Source organism: Chrysemys picta, chromosome 22 (genome assembly GCF_011386835.1).
Source record: "Chrysemys picta bellii isolate R12L10 chromosome 22, ASM1138683v2, whole genome shotgun sequence".
Lineage (NCBI taxonomy): Eukaryota > Metazoa > Chordata > Testudines > Emydidae > Chrysemys > Chrysemys picta.
The window spans coordinates 11,794,399-11,810,009 of record NC_088812.1 but is presented as its reverse complement, the minus strand read 5'-3'; the positions used below and the strand labels follow the sequence as shown (position 1 = coordinate 11,810,009).

Here is a 15,611-nt window from a genome sequence, read left to right as displayed (position 1 = left end):
AGGGGGCAGACAGCAGGGGGTTGGTTTCCTAGGGGAGGAGACGCACGAGCCCCCTTTGCTGCGTCTCGGTCACGGCCACGGTGGGAGCTGGGCTGGTGGTAGGATGACGGCGTTGGCTCACCAGGCTCCCGGCAGGTGACGTTTCTCTGAAAGCCCCAGTTCCCGGCACCTGCCACCTTTGGTTTTGTGAAAGTGGATGTTCAGCTGAACAGAGCTGGGCTGCGTGAGCCCTGCGGGCCCAGCGAGCGGGCCGTGAGGCGAGACCCTGCGTTGATTGTGCGTTACATCTCCCGAGTGCTTTGGGGTACAGTATATGGCAGTGACCGGGGTGGGCTGCAACAGGGGTCTGGCAGTGCCGGCTGTCCCAGATCACCCCCTTGCGGCCAGGCAGGGCACCACCGAAGCCCGACCTTGGCTTCCCTCCACCCAGGGAAGGAACAAGTCCATGCAGGTTTTCAGGTGTCGAAGCGCATCCCCTTTTGGGGCGGGGGTGTGTGTGCGTGTGTGTGTGTCTCCTTCACAAACAGGAAATGGCCAACGACCAAAGACCTTCATCCTGGCAGGGAGACAGTCAGTCCCTGGCCCTTCGCCAGCAGGGTCTGCTCAGCTCAGCTCCCTTCCCTGGACTCCAGGCTCCTGCCAGCCTGGGCGCCGTGCCACTGTTTGCAAGCAAGCGCCCTTCGCTGGGAACAGGCCTCCCTGGCGTTCTCCCTGCAGGAATCTCCTCTCCCTAGGTGTGCACCGTCCTGGCCCCTGCTCCTCGGGGCACAGCACCTTCTTGCCACGGCCACGGCCACGCTGTGGGCACGACCACTGCAGCACCGCTGCTTCCTGTCGTGGCAAAAGGGGGTTTCCATCCACGTAGGCAGCCCACCGCTCTGAGCAGCGATCAAAATTCTTCCACCTGCCTGGCTGGAGCTACACCAGGGCCTCTACCCACCTCGTCTTTAAGCATAGACTAGGCCTAGGAGAGCCAGGCCTTTCGAAGCAGCTTCTCCCTGGGAGCAGACCCCCTAACCACCCTCCAGTCACCCAGCTCCAGGGGCTCATTTGCCAATTAACCAGGAAGTGGCCACCTGGGGAATCAGTTTACCCCCAAGCAGGCCCTCGGGAGGGAGTAACAGGGGGGCTGGATCCTGACCTCCCTTAGTGGGGGAACTCAGAGTCCAGCCTGGGTCCTGTGCCCTGCTCTGGGAGGGGAGTGGGGTCTAGTGGTTAGAGCGGGGGCAGGGCTGGGCACCAGGACGCCTGGGTTCTGTGCCTTGCTCTGGGAGGGGAGTGGGGTCTAGTGGTTAGAGCGGGGGCAGGGCTGGGCACCAGGACGCCTGGGTTCTGTGCCTTGCTCTGGGAGGGGAGTGGGGTCTAGTGGTTAGAGCGGGGGCAGGGCTGGGCACCAGGACGCCTGGGTTCTGTGCCTTGCTCTGGGAGGGGAGTGGGGTCTAGTGGTTAGAGCAGGGGGCTGGGAACCAGGACTCCTGGTTCTCTTCCCAGCTCTGGGAAGGGAGTGGGGTCTAGTGGTTAGAGCAGGGGGCTGGGAACCAGGACTCCTGGTTCTCTTCCCAGCTCTGGGAGGGGAGTGGGGTCTAGTGGTTAGAGTGGGGGCAGGGCTGGGCACCAGGACTCCTGGGTTCTGTGCCCTGCTCTGGGAGGGGAGTGGGGTCTAGTGGTTAGAGCAGGGGGCTGGGCGCCAGGACTCCTGGGTTCTGTGCCCTGCTCTGGGAGGGGAGTGGGGTCTAGTGGTTAGAGCAGGGGGCTGGGAGTCAGGACTCCAGGCTGGGTTCTCTATGAGTGACTCACTCTGTGTGTCTTATATTTCCTCACAGGAACAGCTTTCAGATGATTAGAACTGGGGGTTACATGCTGACTCTCCCCCCACCCCCAAGCACCTTCCAGCCTTGGCGGGCAGACGTGAGGTGGAGCAGAGCATCTGGGGCATGCTGAGCTTTAAGGCACCAAGCTCCCAGCACCAGAAGGTGGCAGCAAATCATCAACAATTCCTCCCTTTCCATCCGCTCCCTACAGCTGGCGCTCCTAGGGCACTGCTGGAGGGAAGCTCGCAGCATTAGCATCCCCGCCGGCCTGGACAGAGCACTGCTGCAAACAGGGCCCCGAATGCTTGCTGAGGATTTGACTTGCCAGAGACAAAGTCAACCTAATGGCATGTTTAAGGCCCCTGACCCTAACCGTGTTTCGGGCATCCGAAGCAGCTGCAGACGGGGAGGGACGATCTAGTGCTTGGGGCCCAGGACACCAGGGTAAGTCCTCGGCCATGCTGCTGCCCTGTGGGTGATGTTAGGCAAACGAGCTCGTCGCCCTGGGCCTCAGCTCCTCCATGCCGGGGCTAACGCTCCTTCCTGGCTGGAGGCAGGGACCGCATCTCACTGCGTGTCTGGGCAACTCACGGCGCGATGGGGCCCCTGAGCTCAGCCGGGCCCCCCAGACGCTACGGGAAGACAAATAATCATTTACACAACGGTGGCAGTACCTAAGGCCACAGCCAGATTGGGCCCCGCCGGGCTGGGTGCTGCCCAGGGCCTGCTCCAAAGAGCTCGGAGTCTGACAGGAGAAATTCCCCACCAGAAAGAAAGGTCCGGTGCTGGTGTGGCCATGCCGGGACCCCGTGGCAGGGTCGGAGCCAGGACGCAGAACTGGGCAGGCCATTTCCACCGCACGCACAGCCCCAGCTGGCAAGAGGCGGGTCCCTGGGGAGGAGGTTTGGGCGGATACCTGTGAATGGGGCTGGGGCGTAGCCTCCGTCCATGGCTCCCGAGCGCATCGCAGCACCTGCCGGGCCAGGGCCGAGGTGGGCTCCTCTGCTCTGGGGCGTGCAGACCAGGCCCGTGAGATGATGCAGCGTGTGCTGTCTGGCCCAGCAGGGCCGCGCCCGGGTCCAGCCCCACCATAGTGCACATCCGCCCAGTTCGTGACTGACCGGTGCCCTTGAGAACTGGGGCCTCGCTGAGCCGTGGCCTGGCTTGAAGAACACTGGACTAGCTAAAGGGGGCCAGGCTGACCAGTGTGAATGCACTCGGCCACTCCTGCTGGCTGCTCCTGTCCGGGGAAGGCCCCTCTGCCCCGCTTGGACTGTGGCCACACAAGGGTGGGGATGGGCTCGCACACTCGGGAACAGTCCCCCCCAGGCACCATGGCTGTAAAGCACCGACCCTGGTGCAGAGCTGCCGGGTCTGAGGGACCCTGGTGTGGCCAGCGCGTGTGCTCTGACGGGGCCGTGCAGGCTGCGTTCGTTCTGTGCAGGGGCAGCGCCGGGGGCCCTGCTCAGGAAGGTGCTAGGAGCTGTACAAGCGTTTCCAGCTGCTCCTCTCACCAGGGACAGCCCCAGCGAGCTGCACCCCCCAGTCATCCCGCTCAGCAGTGCCAGCTCTAGGGCTGGGCGGAGGAGCCAGCTCCGGTTGGGCTCAGCTGAAGGCTCGTGCTCCGGCCTGTGGGCACCAGCTTTGCCAGGCCAAGCAGCGTCCAGCTGGGAGCCTGCCCGTCTCCCTGCAGCACGGGGGTGTGGGGCCACCCAGCACCACAAGGCGCCGCGGGGGGCCAGAGCGTGGGCTGGGCTGTGGGGCTGGCTCCCAGGGCGACGGGATCGGCATGCCAGCTATTCCTCCGCCGGGACGCTGCTCCCATTGTCTGGGCCACGCCTGTCATTCCCCGGCCGCGGCCCCACCACCTGCACCCACATACCAGCCCCCGTTGCCGTGATGTGGCGAAGACGGGCTGGCGGCTCGGGCCGTGAGGCTGTAATGGGATTACGGGAGCTGGGGCGGCTCGGGGCTGCGCCCCCTCCCCTGCCCAGAGACAATGTGAGATGGATGGGCTGGTGGGAAACCGGCCCCAGCCTCCAGCCCGGGAGCGGGGAGGGGGGCTCCGGCAGTGGGGTCCCAGCAGACCCCTGAGCAAAGGCTGCTGCCAGGAAGGGACACAGGATCGGGCCCTGTCACCTCACAGCTGCTGCAGCCATGGCTTATAACAAAGTTCCAGAATCAAAGCAGGAGTCCTGGCCCCCTACACCCCCTCCCCCTCCCAGAGCCGGGGATAGAACCCAGGAGTCCCGGCTCCTGGCCCCCTACACTCCCTCCCCCTCCCCGAGCCGGGGATAGAACCCAGGAGTCCCGGCTCCTGGCCCCCTACACCCCCTCCCCCTCCCCGAGCCGGGGATAGAACCCAGGAGTCCTGGCTCCTGGCCCCCTGGACTCCCTCCCCCTCCCAGAGCCGGGGATAGAACCCAGGAGTCCTGGCTCCCGGCCCCCTGGACTCCCTCCCCCTCCCCGAGCCAGGGATAGAACCCAGGAGTCCTGGCTCCTGGACCCCTAAACCCCCTCCCCGAGCTGGGGATAGAACCCAGGAGTCCTGGTGTGACGGAGCAGGGAGCGGGGCAGATTTGACCTGGGAATGTTGCAGGGGGATTGCAGTGGGGATGTGGGACTTCCCTTGAAGGAAGCTACCTGAGCTGTAACCTGAGCCAGGAGGGGGTGGGGAGAATTAACACCTTCTGCCCGGGAGACTGAACAAAGGAGAGGAGCAGCAGGAGGAGTTTTGGTTTAGTTTCTGTTTGGGCTGGGTGGTGCAACGCAGGGAACCCCAAGCTGGGGTCTAAGCTCCCTGAACCTCCCAGAGGGACCTAATTGAGGGGGTCTGGTCGTACCTACACGCTCTGCTTGAGACTGTGTTCCTGTCCTTAAATAAACCTTCTGCTTTACTGGCTGGTTGAGAGTCACAGTGAATCTCAGGAAGAGGGGTGCAGGGCCCTGACTCCCCCACACTCCGTGACAACTGGTGGCAGCGGTGGGATCTACTGCACCCCGTGGACGGCGCTTCCTGCAGTAAGTGACTGGGGAGCAGTAAAACGAAGGGGGATTGACGGGGACCAGGCGTGCTGAAGAGTGAGAGAGAGACGGTTATTACCCCTGGGAGTGTCTGTCCCAGCTGGGAGTGGTCAGCCGGCTGCTGAGGGCTTCCCGAGACCCCTCCTTCCTATGCCTAGGGGAAGGGTGGGGAGGAGCCCAGCAAATACCGAGGGCGCCAGCAGGGGATCCTCCCGGCGAAGCTCGCCGGCCAGCAGAGGATCCTCCCGGCAACGTTCGGCATCTGTGGAGCGGAATTGGCTGGAATGGGAGAAAGAGCTAAAACTGAGAGAGCTGGAGGATCGTGAACGACAGAGACAGCATGAACGGGAGGAGAATGAGAGACAGCGTCAGCATGAACTGGAACTGGCGAGACTGAGGGGCAGTGAACCCCCGGCTGCGGTGAGTGAGGGGGGACCCAGGACTGCACGGAGCTTTGATAAGTGCATCCTGGCCCCACACAAGGAGGGGGAGGACATGAATGACTTCCTGGATGCCTTTGAGATGGCCTGCGAGCTGCACCGGGTTGATCCCGCGGACAGACTCCGGGTCCTTACCCCCTTACTGGACCCCAAATCCGTGGCATTGTACCGCCAACTGGGAGAGGCAGAGAAAGGGGACTACGAACTATTCAAAAAGGCCCTGCTACGAGAGTTTGGGCTGACTCCTGAGATGTACCGGGAAAGGTTCCGGAGTCAGGATAAAACCCCTGAGATCTCTTATCTGCAACTAGCCGTCCGCATGGAGGGATACGCCAGCAAGTGGGCTGAGGGGGCCCAGACGAAGGAGGACCTGATTAAACTGCTGGTACTGGAGCAACTGTATGAGCGGTGCCCATCCGACCTGAGGCTGTGGTTGGTGGACAGAAAGCCAGAGAACCCGCGACACGCAGGGCGGCTGGTCGATGAGTTTGTAAAGAGCCGGTCAGGGGGTGGCAGGGAGGAGCCCCAAAGGAACAGGCCCGCCGCGATGCAGAGAGAGAGTCACCCTGGGACCTCCCAAAGGGGGAATATGGGGAATCCCCTCCCACGGGGAATGCCCAGCGTCAGGGACAACCGACCGGCTCGAGGGGACCCACGGGACATGAGCTGCTATTACTGCGGCCGAAGAGGCCACGTTCGGGCCCAGTGCCCCAAGCTCAAGGACAGACTGAGCAGACCGAACCCGCACTGGGTTAACTTGGTAGAGGCCCAGACGGACGAGGGGCAGGCTTCTCACGCAAGAGGGGCTGGCAGCTTATCAACTGCTCAAGAGAGAGAAGGGCCCCAGGCCAGCTTCTCTGGGGGGCCAGATGCTCCGGATTCAAAGTTCTCCGTTTACAGGGTGGGCGCGGGGCTGTCCCTGCGGAGCGAGTGCCTTGTTCCCCTGGAGGTGGATGGGAAGAAAGTTTATGGATACTGGGACACGGGCGCAGAGGTGACACTGGCCCGGCCCGAGGTGGTGGCCCCAGATCGGGTGGTGCCCAACACCTTCCTGACCCTGACCGGGGTGGGCGGGACCCCATTCAAGGTTCCCGTAGCAAGGGTACACCTGAAATGGGGGGCCAAGGAGGGCCCCAAGGACGTGGGAGTGCACCACCATTTGCCCACTGAGGTGTTGATGGGGGGGGACCTAGAGGACTGGCCAAGCAGCCCCCAGACCGCCTTAGTCGTGACCCGTAGCCAGAGCCGGCGAGGGGCACTACGCCCTAACCTTGGGAAGGATGTCACACCGGAGGCACCGAACCCTACCCGGGTAGGGAGGGAACACCCAAGGACAAGGCTCGGGGTGGCTGGGGCTCCCGACCCAGCCGACGAGAGGGAGCAGGTCCCCATCCCTTCCCCAGCCGCCGAGTTCCAGGCCGAGTTGCAGAAGGACCCCTCCCTGCGGAAGCTAAGGGGCCTGGCTGACCTCAGTGTGGTACAGACCATGAGGAGAGGATGCAAGGAGAGGTTCCTGTGGGAGAAGGGGTTCCTGTACCGAGAGTGGGCTCCCCCGGGGGAAGTGGAGTCGTGGGGGATCAGGAGGCAGCTGGTGGTTCCCCAGAAGTTTCGCCACAAGCTACTGTACCTGGCCCATGACATCCCTCTCGCAGGGCACCAGGGGATCCGGCGCACCAGGCAGAGGCTGCTACAGAACTTTTACTGGCCCGGGGTCTTCACCAACGTCCGGCAGTACTGCCGATCCTGTGACCCCTGCCAGAGGGTGGGGAAGGCCCGGGACAAGGGGAAGGCAGCATTGAGACCTTTGCCCATCATAGAGGAGCCTTTCCAGAAGGTGGCCATGGACATAGTGGGACCTCTCAGCAAGACGACCCGGTCTGGGAAGAAATACATCCTGGTGGTGGTAGATTTCGCCACCCGCTACCCCGAGGCAGTGCCCTTATCGTCCATCGAAGCAAACACTGTGGCAGATGCGCTGCTGACCATTTTCAGCCGAGTGGGGTTCCCCAAGGAAGTCTTGACGGACCAAGGGTCCAACTTCATGTCGGCCCTACTCCGGTGCTTGTGGGAGAGATGTGGGGTCCGGCACAACTGGGCCTCAGCATATCACCCCCAATCCAACGGGCTGGTGGAGAGGTTCAATGGGACGCTAAAAATGATGCTGAAAACATTTATGAATCAGCACCCGCAGGACTGGGACAAGTACTTACCTCACCTGCTGTTTGCGTACAGGGAGGTACCTCAGGAGTCTACCGGGTTTTCGCCTTTCGAACTGTTATATGGAAGGCAGGTAAGGGGGCCCCTGGACCTGATGAGAGACGAATGGGAGGGGAAGGCCACTCCTGATGGAGAGTCGGTGGTGGAGTATGTCCTGACCTTCCGGGAACGACTTGCCGAGCTCATGGACCTGGCCAGGGAGAGTCTGGCCAGAGCCCAGAGGAAGCAGAAGGTCTGGTATGACCGCACAGCACGGGCCCGCGCCTTCGCCACTGGGGATCAGGTGATGGTCCTCATCCCCGTGAGGAAAAACAAACTCCAGGCCGCCTGGGAAGGGCCCTTCAAGGTTGTCAAGCAACTAAACGAGGTAAACTATGTGGTGGAGCTGTCGAACCGGGCACACCACCGCCGGGTGTACCATGTGAATATGATGAAGCCATATTATGACAGGGGGAATGTGGTGTTGGCCGTGTGTGAACACTGGGAGGGGCAGGGAGATGACCCTTTAGTAGATCTATTCCCTGGGACAAGAGCTGGCTTCCCCCTGGAAGCAATTCCCCTCTCTGATCGGCTAACCCCGGCCCAGCGAGCTGAGATCGGAGGGGTGCTGCATCTGTACCAACAGCTGTTTTCCAACCAGCCTGGACGCACTAATCTGACTGTCCACCGGGTGCAGACAGGATCGCACCCACCTATAAAATGCTCCCCCTTCCGAGTCACAGGGAAAACTGCTCAGGACCTGGAAAGAGAGGTCAATGACATGCTGGCTTTGGGGGTGATCCAGCCGTCTTCCAGCCCTTGGGCCTCGCCGGTGGTGCTGGTCCCCAAAAAGGACGGGTCGATCCGGTTCTGTGTGGACTATCGGAAGCTCAATGCCATCACTGTAGCCGATGCCTACCCCATGCCCAGGCCGGACGAGCTCCTAGACAAGCTGGGAGGTGCTCGGTACCTTACCACCATGGATCTTACAAAGGGCTATTGGCAAGTGCCGCTGGATGCAGATGCCAGGCTGAAATCGGCCTTTATCACCCCTCTGGGGCTCTATGAGTTCCTGACCCTGCCCTTCGGCCTCAAGGGAGCGCCGGCCACCTTCCAGCGCCTGGTGGATCAGCTACTGAGGGGGATGGAGAGTTTTGCCGTGGCGTATATCGATGACATCTGCGTCTTTAGCAAGACCTGGGAGGACAGCATGTCCCAGGTTAGACAAGTGCTGGACCGACTCCAGGAGGCTGGGCTGACTGTAAAACCGGAGAAGTGCAAGGTGGGGATGGCTGAGGTATCCTACCTAGGCCACCGGGTGGGGAGCAGCTGCCTAAAGCCGGAACCAGCCAAAGTGGAGGTGATCAGAGACTGGCCCGCTCCTCAAACCAAAAAGCAGGTCCAAGCCTTTATTGGGATGGCGGGGTACTATCGAAGGTTCGTGCCCCACTTTAGCGCCATAGCCGCCCCCATCACTGAGCTGTGCAAGAAGGGGAAGCCAGACAAGGTGGTCTGGACCGAGGAGTGCCAGGAGGCTCTCCGGGCGCTGAAGGAGGCTCTGGTCAGTGGCCCAGTTCTGGCAAACCCAGACTTTGACAAGCCCTTTATGGTGTTCACCGACGCCTCAGACACGGGACTGGGGGCGGTGTTAATGCAGGAGGATGAAAAGGGGGAGAGACACCCCATCGTGTACCTGAGCAAGAAGTTGCTACCCCGGGAGCAGAACCACGCGGCCATCGAGAAGGAATGCCTGGCCATGGTGTGGGCCCTCAAGAAACTAGAGCCATATCTCTTTGGGCGTCACTTCACCGTGCACACCGACCACTCTCCCCTGACCTGGCTGCACCAGATGAAAGGAGCCAACGCCAAGCTCCTGAGATGGAGCCTGCTCCTGCAGGATTATGACATGGACGTGGTCCATGTGAAGGGACGTGACAACCTGATAGCGGACACATTGTCCCGGAGAGGGAGCCCTGAACTTCCCCAGGTCACTGGGCAGAGTGACCCCGCTCAGTTCAGTCTCGAAGGGGGGAGAGATGTGACGGAGCAGGGAGCGGGGCAGATTTGACCTGGGAATGTTGCAGGGGGATTGCAGTGGGGATGTGGGACTTCCCTTGAAGGAAGCTACCTGAGCTGTAACCTGAGCCAGGAACGGGGGTGGGGAGAATTAACACCTTCTGCCCGGGAGACTGAACAAAGGAGAGGAGCAGCAGGAGGAGTTTTGGTTTAGTTTCGGGTTGGGCTGGGTGGTGCAATGCAGGGAACCCCAAGCTAGGGTCTAAGCTCCCTGAACCTCCCAGAGGGACCTAATTGAGGGGGTCTGGTCGTACCTACACGCTCTGCTTGAGACTGTGTTCCTGTCCTTAAATAAACCTTCTGCTTTACTGGCTGGTTGAGAGTCACAGTGAATCTCAGGAAGAGGGGTGCAGGGCCCTGACTCCCCCACACTCCGTGACACCTGGCCCCCTAGACTCCTTCCCCAGAGCCAGGGACAGAACCCAGGAGTCCTGGCTCCTGGCCCCCTGGATTCCCTCCCCAGAGCCGGGGATAGAACCCAGGAGTCCTAGCTCCTGGCCCCCTGGATTCCCTCCCCCTCCCAGAGCCGGGGATAGAATCCAGGAGTCCTGGCTCCTGGACCCCTAAACCCCCTCCCCGAGCTGGGGATAGAACCCAGGAGTCCTGGCCCCCTAGACTCCCTCCCCAGAGCCACGGACAGAACCCAGGAGTCCTGGCCCCCAGCCCCCTGCTCTAACCACCTGCTTGGAGCACTGGGGATTTGAGGGGCAGCACTAGCTCTGGGGAGCGTTGAGTGGGGGGAACTGATTGGCAGACCCTGCAGATGTGCCCCCCAGCCCAGTCCCCAGGCATGTGACATTTTGAGACCCCCTCCACGTTCCCCCCCCCCAGCGCTCCTTCCCCTGCACCCTGGGCTGAAGTGCCAGCCCCACCCACCCCCACCTCTATCACTCACCCCAGGGGGCAGAACGCTCGTGTCAGACAAGCAGGGCTCAGGCCTGGTACCCGTGGCCACCGCACCCGGGCACATGCCTGCAGCATGGAGGGACCCGGGGCAGCTGCTGGGCTCCAACTGCCCTGTCTTGGGGGGAGGCGGGGCTTTCTATCTCCTCCCCCCATGCACCCCACCCCTCACTTTGCTCCCCCAGTACTGGCGTGCCCCGGTCAGCTCGGGCCTGGTTCAAGTCGACACCACAGGACCTACGGCAGGGGCAGCGTTCCACCTGGGCTCTGGCAGCGGCATTGAAACCCAGGGGCTAAGCCTGGCCTGGCCTCCGCCCACCGCAGAACCCACGGGCGATGCTCCGGACGGGTGATGCCCCGGACGGGCGGGTTTGACCTGCCCTTGTGGAGGCACCGGCCTGGGCCCCAGGAGACTGGAGGCAGCTCCCAGCAGGAGCCTGGCCAAGGCCTTCGGGCTCATCCGCACTATTAACAGCCCTGGCACCGCCATCCCTGCAGCAGTACGGCCCCACTGCCCACACCACCACCGCTCTACCCCAGAAACCGAGCAGGGACTGGTGCCCATCTGTACCGCCCCGCTCCTGAGCCCCGAATCCCGGGCAGGGCAGGGGCCGTCTCCCCCCACGGCTGTGTTCTCGGGACACGTGGGTGGAGTTTCCATTTACCCACCACCACCTGGCACCCGCTCTACCCACTGCTGCCCCCCGAGAGCGCAGCCTCGCCCCCACTCGTGCCGCTCCGAAACGTCCGGCCTGTCCTGCCGCAGGGCTCCGGCTCGGATGGGGGCCCAGCACGCGGGGGGCTGAGGCTGCGTGGCTGGAGGGTGCAGGGGGGTTGCAGCCAGCAAGGGGGGTGACCGGGCTGGAGGAGTGCGAATGGCCGAACCTGCAGGGCCCCTCCCCGGGGCTCAGGCTCACACCGTCAATATGCATCAGAGCTGGCGGGGCAGAACCCAGGCGTCCTGCACCGGGGCCCCTCTCTCTTCCAGAGCCCCAGGGCCAGCTGCCAGGCTCTGTGCCCCCCCCCCCCCCCGGCCCAGGGCGGGGGCGAGGATTCAGTGCCTGCCCCACTTGTTTCAAATCAGAGTGTGGAACGGGCACAATCCGCCTCCCCCAGCCAGGATTAGAGCTAATGGGATTTACCATTTAGCCAATATCCCCTTAAATACAGGACCGGGGGGGGGGGGGGGGTAAAGCTTCTCTCTGGCTCCGGATCTCCCTGCCCCAGAAGCACCATCGCTCCCCTAAGCTGTTTCTAATTAAAGTCAGCCCCAGCCTGTCCATCACCCCTTCCCCAGCCCGCCCAGGGGACCTGGCTTCACTGGCACTGATGGGGGTGGGGGGTGAGGGCACCAGATCCGGGCCACGTACCAGCTCAGCCCAGGTGCGATGGGGAGTCCCAGCCCCCCCGCTCTAACCCACCAGCCCCCACTCCCCTCCCAGAGCAGGGGAGAGAACCCAGGAGTCCTGGCTCCCAGCCCCCCCCTGCTCTAACCCACCAGCCCCCACTCCCCTCCCAGAGCAGGGGAGAGAACCCAGGAGTCCTGGCTCCCAGCCCCCCCTTGCTCTAATCCACTAGACCCCCACTCCCCTCCCAGAGCAGGGGAGAGAACCCAGGAGTCCTGGCTCCCAGCCCCCCCTGCTCTAACCCACTAGACCCCCCACTCCCCTCCCAGAGCAGGGGAGAGAACCCAGGAGTCCTGGCTCCCCCCCGCCTGAGAGAGTAGTTGGGGGTGTCAGTTCCTCTGGCAGCCCCAGGGAGGTGAAAGAAGCGACACTGGGCCAGCACTACATAAAACATGTTTAATATTCAATGGGGGTACAGGGGTCCTCGTGTATCCAACACCCCGAGAGCCGGGGGGGGGGGGGGGGAAGAGGCAGGTGGTGCTATACACACGGGCCACGTCCCAGGGCAGAACCACGGGCAACATGTCACACCAAGCAGAGACCGGGGGTATAAATACATGTGCTGGGGAGGAGCTGACAGTCCGTCCGTCCGTCCGCCCAGGGGGTGTGTGTGTTCTCGTTACAATCACTGTGCTGCACACGGGGGGGGGGGGGGGGGGTCACCTGTGAATCGCTGGCCCCTGTTGGCTGGTTAGGTGGCTCCCCAAGCCGGGGGAGTGGGTGAGGCCCAATTTCCCTCCATCTTGGGGGAGAAGGATTGGAGGGGGTCACATGCATGACTGCTGGGGGGGGCGGGTACAAAGGAAAAATTAATACACTCCTTGCTAACCAGCCCACCGAGAAACAGCCGCTAATTACCCAGCCCAACCTGAGCTAACGCGCTCCCACCACCAGCCCCTGGGGGGCAGGATCCCCAGGGCTACCATCCCTCTGCTGTGGGCAAGTCCGGGGGGCAGTGGGGGTCCCTGATGCATCTCCCCTAAATCCCTGCTCAGCCCAACAGGCGCCTCTTGGGGTGTCCCCACCGCAGGTGGTCATGATAACGGGAGTGCCCCCCACAGCCCCCCACGGCTGCCGAGGAGGTGGGTGCTGGGGAACATGGGGGGGCTGCTGCAGGGGGAGGAATCCTCCCTCTTGAAGTGACATGATTTGGTGTGTGGGGGGGGTGAACCTGGGGCCCTTGCTCTGGGGCGACCTCGGGGGAGTTATTTAGCAGCTGTGGGTGCCGCCCCAGTGGAGACACAGGGAAGCGCACGGGAACGCTGGGTCCGGCAGCGTCTGAAACCCGGGGGTGGAGGGGGGGGCGGCGAGGCTGGAGGGGCAATTTCCACCATGGTCCCGATTCTGCCACTGAATCCACAGCCCCCCGGCGCCCCCCTCGGCAACGTTCACCTCCCTTGCACAGAGACTGCACTGGCCGGTCCCCCACCAGCTCTGCCAGCCCCCCCCGGGTGCCTGTACAGTGTGGAGCAGGGGGAGACTGGGGAAAGGGCCACGTTGCCAGCAGGGGGCGCTGCCCTAGCAAGTGATACCAACCCCCCCCCCACCACCACCCAGATGAAAGATGGAACGGGATGAGACCCAGAAACGACTCGCCCGGCTGCCCCCTCCCCCTGCAGTGTCCCCTCCTCCCCAGCACAGACCAGTAGCCCCCCCTACACAGAAGCTTAAAGCTGCCTTGAGGAATTTACCTCCGTGTCACGTCACAGGGCACCAAGAACAACATAAAAACAACACAAAAGAAAGGCCACTGCTACACGCGGGGCAGTCGGTGCCCCCCACCCCGGCGGCAGGGGGCTGCCCCAGCACGGAAGCAGATGCCCCCCGCCCCCCATAAATATTTATATATCGATATATTCATCACACGCGCACACACACCGAGATCCGTGCAAACCCCGGGGGGGGGGGGGGGGGGCCAGAACCGAGACCCCAAATCAAACCCACAGCAACCGGTGCCAGAAAGAAAGCAAAACCCAACGAGAGGGGGAGGGGGGAGAACCGACGGGTCCTGCCAGCCTGAGAGGGGGTGGGCAGAAGGGCGGCTCACTTCTTGTTCTTCAGCTGGTTGGCCAGCCAGTCCAGGCCTTCGTAGAGCCCGTCGCCGCTGGTGGCGCACGTGGCTTGGATGTACCAGTTGCGGTGACGCAGGGAATGCAGGCCCAGCTTGTCCGTGATCTCCGCCGCGTTCATGGCGTTGGGCAGGTCCTGGGGGGCAGAGGGGGGGTTACAGACACCACGGAGAATTCAGCCCCAGGGCGGCCGAGGCTGGAGGGGCCCTGGGACGACACCCACCTGCTTGTTGGCGAAGACGAGGAGCACGGCGTCCCGCAGCTCGTCCTCGGCCAGCATCCGCATCAGCTCCTCGCGCGCCTCGTTCACCCGCTCCCGGTCATTGCTGTCCACCACGAAGATCAGCCCTGGGGGGGTGGAGGGAGGGCACTGACACCGGGCACTGGGGGGGACAATTCAGTCCCCCAGCTAGGGAGCCCCACCCCACTCCGGGGCCGTGTGTGACAGTGTACCCCCAAATCCCTTCTCGAGGGGTGACAGTGCACCCCCAAACCCCTCCTCACCACCCCACCTTGGGGGGTGACAGTGCACCCCCAAACTCCTCCACCACCCCACCTTGGGGCTGACAGTGCACCCCTAGACCCCTCCTCACCACCCCACCCCTCTAATGGGGGGTTGAACAAAGTCATTCACCAATTCTCTCTCCCCCACCCACTCACACCATGGCAGGGGAGGGGGGGAGCAGGTAGGGTGACCAGATGTCCCGATAAAATCAGGACTGTCCCGATATTTAACCCTTAATCCCGCGTCCAGATCAATGTACGATCGGGACGCCATTTGTCCCAATATTCGGGTAAGGAGGCAAGCGGGAGGGAGGCCCTGATCCCGTGGGTGCTCCGGGGCTGGAACACCCATGGGGAAAAACTGCAGCCAAGCTCCCCCCCCTCGCCTCCTTCTCCCCCCCATCCCCCCATCCCATCTTGTCCTGCCCCCGTCCCAGCGCTTCCCGCTGCCTAACAGCTGTTTGGCGGTGCTTTGCGCTTTCCAGGAGGGAGGGGGCGGAGCGGGAACGCGGGGCACTCAGGGCAGGGGGCAGGGCAGGGGCGGGGACTTGGGGAAAGGGGGTGGAATGGGGACAGAGCGAGGGCGGATGCTTGAGCGGGAAGAGGCGGGGGGTGGGTGAGCACCCACCCAGCAGAGGGAAGTCGGCACAGTATGCGTGAGTGGTGGGCGGGGGGGGGTGAAGAGGCGAGTGGCGGGCAGGCGAGCAGTGGGTGGGGGACTGAGGAGGGACGCAGCAAGCCCGCAGATGAGGAAGGGTGCGAGGGGGGGGGGGGGCGAACGGGGAGGGGGGGGGACCTGGGGCAGAGTGGAGGCGGAGCCTGGCAGGAGCAGGGGTGGACTGTGGGCGGGGCTGATGACACCAATATTTGTGTCCCGATATTTGAGTGTTGTGATCTGGTCACCCTGGGAGCAGGAGAAGGAGAAACCTTCTAACCCTCCCTCCCCCCACATATACTCAGCCAGCCCTAGACTATCGCTGGGGGGAGGGAAGGCCCCCCAGGAGAGGGGGGGGCTCTGCCCACCGTACCCTGGGTGTTCTGGAAGTAGTGCCGCCACAGGGGCCGGATCTTGTCCTGGCCGCCCACGTCCCACACGGTGAAGCTGATGTTCTTGTACTCGACAGTCTCCACGTTGAACCCTGCAAAGGGGGGTGGGGGGGTTAGCCACAGTCGTGGGGGGGC

The 15,611-nt window shown here is 63.2% G+C and overlaps 1 protein-coding gene across 1 annotated transcript; it reads right to left on the bottom strand.

The window, feature by feature from the left end:
- Window positions 1-12,238: 12,238 nt before the first annotated feature.
- On the bottom strand, window positions 12,239-15,590 carry LOC135977027 (ADP-ribosylation factor 3-like). The gene is made up of 3 exons (XM_065575607.1): window positions 15,458-15,590; window positions 14,149-14,273; window positions 12,239-14,061 (listed from the first exon to the last, which is right to left on the bottom strand). Exons 2-3 carry the CDS (start codon window positions 14,209-14,211, stop codon window positions 13,900-13,902), a joined length of 225 nt encoding a protein of 74 aa, XP_065431679.1. The 5' UTR covers window positions 14,212-14,273; window positions 15,458-15,590; the 3' UTR covers window positions 12,239-13,899.
- Window positions 15,591-15,611: the final 21 nt, after the last annotated feature.